The following is a 14,036-nucleotide window of genomic DNA, read 5'->3' as shown; positions in this document are numbered from 1 at the left end:
ATATTCAAACGCAATGTGCAAACACCCTCAATAACAAGAACAAGGTGATGAATTCTGTTTGGAGAGAGAAAAAAATTAGAGGTAACTCAGGGAAAAAACGAGGAACATGTTAGCAATCATATTGCTTTGAATGTCTTTACAAATTTTTATGAAAAGGAATTACTTGGAAGACATCTGCCATGAACTTGTTGTACATGATGTTGCAAATGTAGTGGAACAACGTGGAGACAGTTAGATCTCGAGACCGAAATTGACTCAGATGAAGGTGAATACATTGATCTGGAGGAAGATGAAGTCTTTTGGAAACTTATGCAAAAATGTATAGGATGTGCAAGGAAGATAGTCTGTAAAAGGAACTCCGAGTTGGAAGAAAAAGTGAGGCATTTTGAAAATGAGAGAGATACGTAGGAAAAAAGAACATGTGATCGGGAATTAATTGTTGAAAAGAATGAAGATAAGCTGATTAATATTTTAAATAAACTTAATCTTTTGCAAGAACGAGTTAAATTATTTAACTTAGGAACTTCTAACTTAGATCATGTTTTATCTTTGCACATATACAACGAGGATCGAACTGGAATATGATTTGAGCGCAATATGTTAATTTCATGGACAATGTTCGTGAGAGAAATAGAAATAGAGAAATTGTTGCGTTATCGTTTTTCTCGTGTCCAAAACGCAGCGGAAGTTTAAAAATTTATTTCGACATTCAAAATATTATTTTGGACACTCGTATGATTTAAATTAAAAGAACATACATAGGGAGTTTATAATTTACATTTAGTGACTAAATCACTCGGCACCAACTACTCCGGTATTAGCGGATGTAGCTCTTGTTGAATTCTCTACGAACTTTCTTCAAAATATTTTTTCTTCAATCTCCTAATCTGGTTCACAACTGAATTACTTGTTCATCTTCTAACTTGTTCTAGAAAATATAGAAAATATTTTTCACGTTGGAGAGCAAAAATTGAGGGGCGGCTCAAAACCTTGAAATTATTCAAGGTGGCCGAAAATTTGAGAGAGGGGGAGAGGTTATTTTCGAAAATCACATGGTTAGAGGCTAGGGTTATGAGCCTCTCTACCATATCATCAAGCCATGACCTAATTTCCATAAAAATAGATTTAGATTCCTTAATTAAACTTATTGAGCTTTGATAATTAATTAGACTAGTCCAACTAGTTTTATTAATTATATTAAAGTACATTAAGAACTTTAATTATTTAGCATGTTGGACTTGTACCTCTACAAGCTCATTAAACATACTTCTCATTACATTTAATTTAATATTTAATAAACTCAACTTTTAAGTTTAATAATTTAAATTCTCGAATTTTATAAATTCAACTCCTTGAATTTATTCTTTTTAAATTTTAAATATCACAAATTCAACTTCTTGAATTTACTATCTCATAAATTCAAATCCCTGAATTTATTCTCTCGAAATTTATGTATCATGAATTCAACTCCTTGAATTTACTATATCATAATTTTATATAAATTCAACTCCTTGAATTTATTTTCTCAAAATTTAATTATCATAAATTCACATCTTTGAATTTAATATCTCATAATTATATATAAATTCAACTCCTTGAATTCATTTTCTAAACGGGAACAAAATGATCCAATACTTGTGCGACCTTCAATGGTTCAGGAATACAACAAGCCCTGGGTTCACACCTCACTACGAGATCACCCCAAGGGCGCCTTCGGCATCCAGGGGTCACGGACCGACCATAGAACCCTGTTCAATAAGTGGAACGCATTAGCTGTCCGTTTCCAGGTTGGGCAGTAAGGGTCGGAGAAGGGCAATCACTCATTCTTAAAACCAGCGGTCTTAATTCTTAAGACCAAAGAGTCGGGCGGGCTCTTTCTTTGCAAAATTGTGCTCATTCAGGATATTCTCTTTTATTCGGGCTTACCCTAATTTGCCCAATTCCATGCACCAACATTTGATCATAAGAATGTCAGAAATCATTTTCTGATAAAACTCATCAAATCATGGTAAGAGCGTCTAGTAGCATCGCCCTATGATTCCATAGATATCACTGATAGTGCCTGCAAAAACCAATCGATTATGGTTAATGTACAGTACGGTCCCTTCATCTCATATATCCCGATCGAATATGCAACCATTGATTCATCGAGGGTTGCATATTAGTTAGATTCGATAGTTATGTGATACAATCATGAAATATTCATAGTGTCATCGTATGCACAACTAGAGTACTCTTTCCCTAATGTACATCTCACACTCTGGTCAGATATTTCATACACTACTATTTCGTTAGATCACATAAGATATCCACACCCGTAGGTGAGCTGTGAATCTCCGATTACAATGCACTAGCTTCTGCACATTTCGCAATTGCACCCAACCTCGCCACCTTATGACCCTCACGGAGTCGGTAAATGAGTCAAAGCACAATCCTAGTATATAGAGCCTCAGTATTGTCCCGGGTCGTAAGGACTAATCATATATAATCACAACCATGCACGGACTTTTCCTCTCGATGAATGATAACCACTTGGAAAGTTCGAGGGAGGATTGTTCGGTACAATCATCGTATGATTACCCATCTGTATGATTGGACATCTCTACGCTCTTATCATGAAACATGATACACAACATCACATATGTTAGTCTCCAGTTCAAGCGGCCTTTATCCTTATTTTAGGCGGTTGAATTGGCTAGGAACGAATTTAGAATATACAGTGTTTACAAATAAGTTTTAAGATCGAATTACGATTCATTTGTATTAAAGTATAATCAAAGACTGTATCTATGCTGATTACATGAGTATACATATAAAGTAAAATGAAACCATGAAATGTAAATTATATTAAAATAAAGACTGTTAATCACAACAGAGTCGATAAATTCACTAGCCAACCATTGGCTTGTAGGGTATCTACTCTAACAAAAATCACAGTCTCAAAGACGTGGAGTGTTTGTTAGAGAAAGAGGGATGAAGAAATCACAGTCTCAAAGGCATACACTGTTCATGAGAAAAAGAGAGATGGAAAAACCACAATCTGAAAGACGTGTATATAAGTTTACTATATTTGTTCCAATTTTTTTTATTATTGTGAATCTCTTGGACATATTTGAGTATTTAAGAAATTTGAAAAGGAGAAGATTATGCCTTTCATACAAAGAATGTCAAGATCTACATCTAGATTATAGATTGACTTGGGTCAAAATGCTAGCAAGAAAATTTGGGTTACAGAAGCTGTTATAAATTGTTTCATGGCTTGTTCATCTTTGAAAGAATGTTTGGATGAAATTTTATTGACAACAAAATATTGTTCTAAGATATGTTGCAACAGAAATGAAAATTGTTGATATTTTCACGAAAACACTCACTACAAAAAAAAGTGTTTCTAGAAGCGGGTTTTTAGGAGCACTTTTAAAACCGTTCGTGCAAATTGAACAACAAAATCGGTTTTACTTAAAACGTTTCTATTTCCTTACTTTTAGCAATGGTTTCATAACCGCTTTAGTTGCGTCATTTTTAGTACCGATTTGTATCACCCGCTACTATAAATTGCTCCTCTTGATATAGCTACTAGGACCATTCTGGAAACTACTTTAATTGAATATTTTTAACAGCGGTTTCACAAAATCGGTGTTGTGGACCGCTCTTATGGCTCTGTTTTTTTAGAATTGATTTGAAAATTATACCTATTGAATACATTTAGTATTGGCTTTTGGAGGTAATTATTTTCCTGCATATGATTACTTCTTGCACTACCAAAATTTGTAGATTTTTTTATCGGATGATATTATTATGATTATGAGAATTGATGCATTGCTGGAAGTTCCTTGTTCATGTTATGATGTGAAGATTATCAGTTTTAAAATATTCCTCATATATACTGCAGAAGCATGGTGATTAAATTTGTAAACTCAAATAATAGTTAATTTATGTCTCTAAATATGATGGTGTGTTAAATTTTTTTTTTTCCCTGGAATCAAGGAAAATATTTTGAAGAGCTTAAAATTTGACATTGGCAACATGTTTTCAACTTGTTCAGTGTGTTTTCAAGTTCATTTTTCGCCGATAAAGTGGTGAGTTTGGGTAAAAGAAATTTACATGAAAAGAGAAATTAAAATTATAAAATTCACAATTTGGATTAAATGAAAATAATTGACTGATTTTCGAAGACAACCCCTCATCCATCCGAAGTCCACTCTTCTCTTGTTTTGATATATTTTAAACTTTCTTGAGACCGCATTTCGCTCCCTCCTCTCGTTTAGAAATCTCTTCGCCCTCTCTCCAATCACCATTTTTATTCAATCATCAATTTTCAAATCTGTTTTTCCAATGGGAAAATCGTAGGAAAAGGAAGGTGGGATTCAATTACCACCGCCACCACCAAATCATCTCTGTCTTCTATTGATTATTTACAGCTCATATCCTTGGTTTGCCATGTGTATTTAGGAACACATATAATTTTTTGTATAAATATTTCATTTCTTAAACTTTTTTGGTTAACACCTAATTGACATACTCTTTGAAGAGTAAAAAAAGTCTTAATTAACTCCTCTCATCCATGATAAAATATTTGTTTGCTTTTTCTCGTGTCCTTCCGAAATCAATTGCACTAATATTCCAATTAAAAAATTATGCCTACAACTCTCGAGCATTCTAAGTATTAGATCATAAAATATCTTCACGAATATATTTTCATACTATTGATTTATTATATTACATGTTTCTTTTTTATTTTTTTTGTGTACTTTTGGCATGTATAGATTAGATATATGCGAGCTATTGTGGAACATATACGATTTAGGTAGTCAATTTTGTTAAGACATTTTTCATGCTTAGTATTTGAAAATATAATCAAGATTTTATTGTTGTAATTATATCATTCAATACAGGTGAGTCTTGGGCTATTATAACTTTTGCATATTTAATCAAAAATCTTTTTTTTCTATGTTTAGTTTCAAGAAAATGACAGAAAACCAACTCGTATTGAAATATTACATTTGAATCGACAAAGTAAAAAGAAAGGAGGAGCTCTTGTTGATGATGAAGCAATACGAGTGAGGTTATAATTGTTTCAACGCTTTGAATAGCTTCTCAATATTTCTTATTTTATTGACAAAATTTTTTTGTTAGGATTTACTAAATGATGCGGTGCAGCGTCATCTCAAAGACAAGCCCGAGGGAACACAGGTAGCCACATATTGAATATTAATGAATTGATTCTGAAGTACTTATATAAATGCATAATATTAAATTAAATTTTTTTCTAGATGACAGCTATCACGGCAGATATTATGCAGCAATAGACAAAAACTCCACAAAATACACATGAAAGTCGAAGATCCTCATCAATATCAGAGTCGGACAGTGATTAGAAGAAATTTGAAAAACATTTTATTTTATCCATTGAATTTGAAATATTTTGGGTTATTTTATATTAGAAATTGGAGTATTATTGATATTTTATGTGGATTGAAATATTAAATATGAAGTTTTTTATTGTTTATTTGATGAAAATTTATTTATCTATTTTATTGGTTGATGAATTGTTTGCGAAATAATGTATATTTGTTTTAAATAAAATACAATAAAAGAGTAAATTATTGCTAAATTGGATTTATGAGCAATTCCAAATAATTTTATTAAAATGATTTTAAATTATCGGCTCAAACATTGCTTCTATATCTTTTGTTTTACGAACGATTTGAAACAACTTTTAAATTCACTGGTTGAAAACGGTCCTAAATTGTCCAAAGCGGTTTGACACCGGTCTTATATTTCTTGCTCCTATATCGATGCCATATAGGAGTGATTTGCAATCGCTCTTAAAGTTGTGATATGCACGATGTGTATGATCGGTGTCAAATCGCTCTTCAGTTGCTACCATCAATAGCGGTTGCAAAGCACTCTTATATTGATGGCGTGTAGGAACGGTAAATGACCGTTCTTACACCTCATTCTTTTTAGAACGCTTTGAAGCGGCTCCTAAATGCACAGCTACGGGAGCGGTCCAAAACCGTTGTAATATTCACAACATGTACAATTGGTTTCAAACCGCTCTTTAATTGGCAACATCAATAGCGGTTGCAAATCGCTATTATATCTATGGCATGTAGGAGCGGTGTAAGACTGTTCTTACACTTCACGCCTTTTAGAACACTTTGAAACGGTTCCTAAATACACAACAACAAAAACGGTTTGAAACTGTTGTAAATACGCGTGACGGGTACGAGCATTATCAAACCGCACCTAAAATAAACAATAGAAGCAGTTCTTCAACTTGTACTACTGGTTGAAAAAACCGCTTCTATAAGATATAAGGTCATCAATAAGAGGAGCGATTTTGCAACCGGTGGTACAAGTGCTGGAGCGGTTAAAAACCGCTCTTAAAATTGAAAAAAACCGCTTCTGTAAGAGTAATTTTTTGTAGTGACTTGATTATGTGATATTTGAAATATTTAGAACACTCTAGGTATATATGCCTTGTAAAATGCTTTTTATCGAGCTAGGTATAATTAATCCATTTTGAATATTTGAGCTATAACGAGTTTAGAAAATCGAGTTTTTGAATTAATTTGAGTTAGGTTGTGAGTTGAATACATATTATTACGAATTTGAATTGTACTATTTGATTTTGATAAATCACATGAATTTTTGGTGACTCAAGTATTAGTCTTGGCTGAATAAATTTTAAAAAAGGTGATTTGGAGAAAAAATGTTGGAAAAGCTACCTAAAAACCCAATGGAGGGTTTTTTAGTGTATGAGCTACCATCCTAAATGTGGTGAGTACATCAAACAAAATTATTGATATTTTTTTTGAATCTCATTGAATTTTGAACCAAACTGAGCTCTATGCGAGATTCATTGAGATGAATTATTTGGTTATTTTCTTCTCATTTGTAAATTAATATTAACACTTGTTTTGCCACCCTATGTTTTAACTTGATCTCTGTCAATTTTTTTACAAGGTTTTTGAGAAAACAAAGAATATACAAGAAATAAGGAGTTTATTATTCATTATCGGTGTACATTGAGATTTTGAAGTGGTGTTTAACATATTCATACTACTATTAATTGATTTTTATTCTTTTTTTCCGACACAAACGGAGCNTTTTTTTTTTTTTTTTTTTTTTTTTTTCCATGGTTGTGTTCAAACAAGTCAAAGGGAAATATTGTTAATTAGATTTTTATTGCCTTGTTTTGAAAGTTAGATAATTACCTTATTTACCTTTCTTAATATTTTGGTAACTTTATTTTAGAAGATTGAGATATGATTTTATTGCGTTTAATTTTGTTAAGGATGTATATATCTTGTCTCATGCTATATTTGATTAACATGCATTTTTTTCTTGTCATATCTTTAGATTGATGTTAATTATCTTGATTATCATATATCAGATTTTAGGAAATTTATGTGTCTATTTAGATAAAATAGAATAGATGAATATGTATTGGAAATGTCTACGTTTGGGTTGCTAATCTTTCAAACTCTAGATTCGATAATGACGGGATTCATGCAAGATTTTTTAAATTTTCTAATGAGATTTCGGCATGTTAACGTCTATATTATTTTGTGAAAGTATTAGTTGAAATACACGAAGGAAAGCTAAAATATTCATTACGTGTCACAATAATTATTATAACAAGTTGATGACACCACCACTTGTATAATTATGATTTTGAGAGTTTCAACTGTTAGTGACACCACACACGTTCAAATCTTCACAATTCATTCATCGAAAGAGGAAGGTAACGTTCTCGGGAGAGAAAAATCTTTAGTATCGAAGAGACTTTGATTGAAGCGGAGTTGAAGATGAGCGGTATTCAACAAGTGAAATATACTGATTGTGTTCAACATAAATGCGTGATTAGAAAATAGAGTTTTTTTTAGTTTGAATAATGCCTTGTATGATGATAACATTTAAGTTTAGTGGATTCACTTGATATCTGAGTGTGTCCTTTAGATGTATGTCTGTTGGACCAAACTACATTAAAATTTTGACGTTCTCGTGTTCTTTATTTTTTTTGTCACTATTCACGTGTACTATAATTCACATAAAACTTAAAATTAAAATAACACACGATACACAGTTTTTCAGCACAGTTTGAAAGCTATTACATTAACCCCATAATTTACCTAGTGCATACCAAAAAATAACAATCGCAGCTTTCATCGTCATAAAAAATATATCTCGAAATTTTGAGTTCAGGAACGATACAAGCTAAAGCATACTTATTCCGAGCTTGAATGTAAAAAATATATATTTCATTTTTACAATAATTTTCATATCCCGAATGAATTAAGATAAAAATGATATACAAACATAGATATTTAATATTAAATTCATATATTTTAAATTACATGGAAATAAAGGTAGCCAATTTTTTTTAAATGGGAAGCATTCGGGATAAGGTTCTGAAGATTTTTTTGGGGGGAACTTTCTTATCCTTCAAACCGAAGAAATTAAACTTACAAGTACTCTATTGATTTGCTTACTTCTTGTTTAGTGGTAAGGTTCTGAAATCACGAGGCATGCCAAAGCTTCCAGATCAAATGTTATAATATTAAGCGCATTTAATCAAAAGTTTAAGCATAATAAAATATTATTAATTTTGAAAAAAAAAATAGCTCTCTCAAGGCATTCAATGGATAAATATTATATAAACGTGATAAAGTTGAGACTAAAAATGCATAAAAATTTCAAGTTGTCAAATAAACGAACTTGTCAAAATGTTAATCGCTATGTACTAATAGTGTTTTTTACTAGGAGAACAATTGACATGTATCGTTTGAGATTTGAAGTGCTATAGGATTTAAAATTGTCGTAGTTGTATTTTGTTGGAACATTTTACGATTGTAATCTTGATTTTGATGTTAACAAAATTTGTTATTGTATTTCTAATATATTTACTCACGTGTGAAGTTGAAACACAAAAAGAAACTGAAACTGAATTTAGCCAAACTGAATTTCTGACGAGCTTCGATTTTCTAATAATATCTCTCAACTGTATGCTTCAAATGACAATCCGCCAACTAGTCTGATCAGAAAACTCAATTTGAAATAAGTCGTATTTACGTTAGTTTGGCAAAATCGGATGTTATCTAGGTCAAACTGATCGCTGAATGACCAAACTGATTGCACGAAAAAAACAATCAGATGGGTTTGAGCAGTTGCGGTATTTTGACCATATCTCTCAGCTCAGCTATTGGAATGAGGTGATTCACTATGTGTTGGAAATATAAGACGATGATCTACAAATCATCTTCAGAAGTCGAAGTCTGACTCGAAGGGTAAGATGTTGATAAATGACGATGAATCTACTGGTTCTGCACAAACTAAAATCTGCAAGTCTGATTTCAGCACACCGGCTGAAACTGAACTAGTTGAGTAGCTGACCAGTTGAACTGAACTAGTAGACCAACTGACCAGTTTAAGCTCGGGAGAAAGTCCAGTTTGACCGTTGTAATTTCAGAAACAGTACAAAAACTTTCCAAACGGTCATATTCTTGTATCTAATGTATATATCACTGCTGGGACGGACCTATAAATACAACATCTTGAAGATCAAACAAGAGTTTTTGAAGAGGATTCAAAGCATGAGCAGTTAGCGTGAAAAAAATCAGCTAGTTGAGAGCACAAACTCTTGTGTGAGAATACATTTGAGATGTAAACTGTAAATGATAAATTCCTCACACACAATCACTCACACATATAAATGAGAGTTGAACTTCAAATTTTAGTTGAGTGATTTTTCACAGAAAGACATTAAAGATTGTGTTTGTAGTATTGACATAAGAGACGTTAAATATTATACAGATTGTGAGGTTGTGGCCTACAAACGAGAGTGTGCTAGGAGTTTCAATTAGGCAAGAGACAAGTCCTAAGTTGAAATGAGTTTGTACAAGTTGTTATATAAATCAAAATCTTCTAGTTGATTCTTCTCAAGGAGAAGAATGGGTGACATAAGAGCATTTGAATTCTTCGAACATTCATAAAAAAATATTTGTCTATTTATTTATTGCATTTACTTATCATTTTCATTGTTTTAAAGATGTATTGTTGAAGCATTTTATGTGTTTTTTAAATACCAAAATATTGCATACCAAGTGTGAAGGATCGTGTGAACACATATGAAGGGCTTCAAACACAATATTCTTCATGAGCTTCAATAGCTCGTGTTCTAAGAATGTATACACCGATGAATTAGATCGAGTTTGGTTTAAGACCAAGCGGAAAATACTCGAAATAATCTTTCGTTAAGAAAGCTGACTAATTTTTAAAAACCTTTTAACTTGAGTGTACTGAATAACTGAAATAAGGGAAATCAGTTCTCGCATATATCAGTTCAGTTATAGTGAGAACTGAAATGATAACTGCTCGAACTGATCAAATCAGTTTCAAAAACAATGTTAAACAGTTAAGTACACAAGATATTTTTATGGATATTCGGAGACTTAAACTGCTCATACGTCATCCTTTCTACCACCTCGGGTAGGATTCACTAGAAGACTTTGATTAATTACAGTAACTATAATGCCCACTCAACTTAGGACTTGCCATACTGCCTAACTGAACTCCTAGCCTAGAATGAAGGCAACACCTTCTAGCCAACACTGTGTTTAACGTTTGCGTGTCAAAGATTACATACACAAGTTCATTGTCTTTGTGCAAAACTCACTCAACTATTCAATAAGCTTAACTCTCTGTATATGTGAGTGATTGTATGTGCGTGTGTGTGAGAACTGATATGATTACAACATGAAAGTTTTCTCACACACTGAGAGAAGAATGCTCCTAAATAGAGTTGATAACACTTTGAGATGTTCTCTCAAATCTAGGCTGATTGCTTCTGTAAGCTGATATGAGTTGAATGTGCCTTTCTTCTTCTCTCTTGTTTTTCCACACATTTATTAATATCTTTGTTGATAATCTTGGTCTGGTATTTATAGAGGCAATGAATGACCGTACACCAAGACTCATCAAATATGTTCGTTGCAATTTAACTCCGTTCCTCGAAATGTGACTGTACTTTCCGACAACCATTCTGAAACGTTTTGATAATCTTTGTCGTGTTCTGCAAACTGATTAATTCATAATTGATGTTCTGAATTGGTCAGTTGAACTAGTCTTGATCTGGTTTGGTGAAATCAATTGGCTCGTCAGCTGAACTTATTTCATTGCTTCAGTTGAACTGGTCAGCTGTGCTTTTCATTAGTTGATCTCTTCATCGGCTGACTGGGCTTCTGAAGATCTTCTGCTGAACTACCTATCAGTAGACTTGTCAAAACGGGCTGACGGGGCGGGCCAGCCTGCCACCCGCCCTAACCCGCCATTCCCCGCCATTTTGGCGGGCCTCTAAATGGCCAACCCAGTCCAACCCACCTTGGACCGCGGGTTACGCGGGCCGACCCGCTTGTTTTTTTAAGAAAAAGTGCTAAAAATTATTATAGTAAACATATAAGAAAAATATACTTCGATAAATAGTTTCATAAAATACATGCAAACATTAAAATAAAAAATTAAGAAAGCATACAACATAATCCATAAAAAAGTGAAGTGTTTAAATTAAACATGAAGAAACTAAACAAATACTATAAAGTCTATTCTCATTAAACTTCATTCAATCTTCATCTTCTACAATAGCTCCCTCCACTGTTTCTTCATCAAAAATTTCAACAACATTGGATCCTTCTCGGGATAAACTTGTTTTGAAATTTTCACATTCATCATCGTCTGCATTTAAAAGACACGAAATAAGCCAATATATCAATTTAAGAAAAGTTATATATATATATATATATCTGTGTGTGTGTGTGTGTGTGTGTATGTGTGTGAAATTACCATAAACATAACCACGCAACAAGTTACGCGTGCAAATAAGAGCTTGCACTTTTTCAGGAAGGATGCGACTTCTATACTTGGTGAGCACATGAGCACCAACGGAAAAAGTTGACTCTGATGCAACCGTAGTTATGGGGATAGACAAAATATCGCATGCCATCAATGAAAGTGAAGGGTATCGATGCTTATGATTCTTCCAATGCTCCAAAACATCTAAATTTTGATAATATACAAATTCGAGCTTTGGCTCCTCCAAATAAAGATCTAATTCAGATTTTCCTGCACTTCTAATGGTTTGACTCTCATATGCCATGATTTCCTACATCAATTAACTTATGGTAAAACAATATATATATAAACAAACCAAAGATTGAATATAAGAAATAGAAAAAGAAATAAATCATTTTAATACTTACATCATAGATTCTTTTGCCTTTATTTTTAATTTCTCCTCCACTTTGAGTATGTGAAATTGTTACAGAAGATGATCTTGGTTGTGAAGAACTTGTCTGATTGGTGTTAGAATAATGCTCAAAAAGCTTATACAACTTTGTCTTCACAATCAACATCTGCTCTTGGCATTTGATAGGATCATCATCAAGCTTCGAATAAAAAAACTCTAACATAGAAAGCTTTATTCGTGGGTCAAGAATAGCCTCAAATGCAAGCACCACGCTATATTGATTCCAATACTTATCAAACTTCTTTTTCATCCTTTTACACATATCACTTATCACCAAATCTTCATTTGACAAGTTCTCATTTAACAAAACCTCGATCTTCCAAACTTGCATGAAGTACAAATTTGATGTAGGATAAGAAAAACCCGAGATCAAATTAATAGTATCACAAAATGGCTCAAGAAATTCACATATTTTTTCTCCTCTTTTCCACTCTTCAATTGAAGGACAATATTTATAATTATTATCATTTAATTGAAGAGAAGAAAAGGCCTTTTTATGTTTGATGGCACTATCTAACATCAAATATGTTGAATTCCTGCTCTCACACATTCTTCAAATTTTCTCATCCTACCCTTTGAGCCTTTCACATACTTGACAGATTCTCTAATTTTATTCAAAGCTACACTTGCTATTTTGAGACCTTCTTGGACAATGAGATTCAATATATGAGCAGAACAACGAACATGAAAAAATTCACCATCACACAACAAGCTATCATGCAACGAGAGTCGTTCTTTCAAAATGGCTTACATATTATCATTACTTGATGCATTATCCAATGTCAAAGAGAAAACCTTTTTCTCAATCCTCCATTCGTTCAAAAATCCAAACAATTTTGATGCCAATTCGACTCCTGAGTGTGGAGGAGGCATATGAGCAAAGCTAAGTATTTTACTATTCAATTTCCAATCATCATCAACAAAGTGGGCACTCAAGCAAATGTAGACCTCACTAGTGCATGCAGTCCATACATAAGTTTCTCTTTCTCTCTTATGTAGATTCTTGAAATGTCAGAAACAAGAGTATTTCTGGAAATACAAAGCACGTCAGGATTTATATATTTAACCCAAGCTCTAATACCATCGTACTCGATAAAAGAAAATGGCAAATCATGCTTAATAACGGCAGTAGCTAATAACTCACGTGAAATTTTTTGATCTATTTTTTTGACCTCATGTTCCCATCATGATCAATAATCATTTGTCCAACATCATGAAATTTTACCATTTTACAATTTTGAAGATGACGCCTTAATGTAGAAGTCCCGTATTGTTTTCCCCCACATTTATACTATTTCTTGCATGCCTTACATTCGGCTCTTTCTATACCATCTTGACCAATCTCTTTTTTCGTAAAATAATTCCAAACATCAGAATATTCTTTAGGCTTTTTTGATGTAGCTTCCTCCTGACCATGCTTGTTGTTTCCAATTTCCTCATATTCATCTATGTTAATACTTTGGTTAATGGTAGAATCCATAATCTACAAATACAATAGTGAAAAATATTAATAACTTTAGTCATTTCAATCACAAATGCATTTCCATAACAATAATACAAAAGAAAAATATAAATAGTCCATATACCAAATCTTCAATCTCAAATAAATTTCCATAACAATAATACAATATCACAATGTTCACATTCGTGGGTATCAGTCCAACTACTCTGCATATTTAGAAATAATGCTAATGTCAGAAAGATATCTTCATTTACTGTCTAGTCTTCC

At 32.6% G+C, this 14,036-nt stretch overlaps 1 protein-coding gene across 2 annotated transcripts; it reads right to left on the bottom strand.

Annotated features, from left to right (window-relative positions):
* Positions 1–11,566: 11,566 nt before the first annotated feature.
* LOC140965286 (zinc finger BED domain-containing protein RICESLEEPER 2-like) lies at positions 11,567–13,789 on the bottom strand. 2 transcript variants are annotated; one of them, XM_073425453.1, is made up of 3 exons: positions 13,533–13,789; positions 11,845–12,163; positions 11,567–11,736 (listed from the first exon to the last, which is right to left on the bottom strand). In XM_073425453.1, the coding sequence occupies exons 1-3, from the start codon at positions 13,533–13,535 to the stop codon at positions 11,624–11,626; spliced, it is 435 nt and encodes a 144-aa protein (XP_073281554.1). In that variant the 5' UTR covers positions 13,536–13,789; the 3' UTR covers positions 11,567–11,623. The 2 variants fall into 2 exon arrangements, with proteins under 2 accessions (XP_073281554.1, XP_073281553.1); XM_073425452.1 differs by lacking the exon at positions 13,533–13,789 and adding an exon at positions 12,261–12,835.
* Positions 13,790–14,036: the final 247 nt, after the last annotated feature.

Source organism: Primulina huaijiensis, chromosome 18 (genome assembly GCF_012295235.1).
Source record: "Primulina huaijiensis isolate GDHJ02 chromosome 18, ASM1229523v2, whole genome shotgun sequence".
Classification (NCBI taxonomy): Eukaryota; Viridiplantae; Streptophyta; class Magnoliopsida; order Lamiales; family Gesneriaceae; genus Primulina; species Primulina huaijiensis.
Note: the sequence above shows the minus strand (reverse complement) of the source record. Positions and strands in the feature narration are given on the sequence as shown.

Excerpts from the sequence above, each read along its gene's own strand:
- LOC140965286 (XM_073425452.1), bottom strand. The coding sequence starts at position 12,827 with ATGTTAGATAGTGCCATCAAACATAAAAAGGCCTTTTCTTCTCTTCAA. Across the intron at positions 12,164-12,260 it reads AAGGCAAAAGAATCTATGAT|GAAATCATGGCATATGAGAG; the intron begins GTAAGTATTAAA and ends TAATTGATGTAG. Across the intron at positions 11,737-11,844 it reads GTTGCGTGGTTATGTTTATG|ACGATGATGAATGTGAAAAT; the intron begins GTAATTTCACAC and ends TTTTAAATGCAG.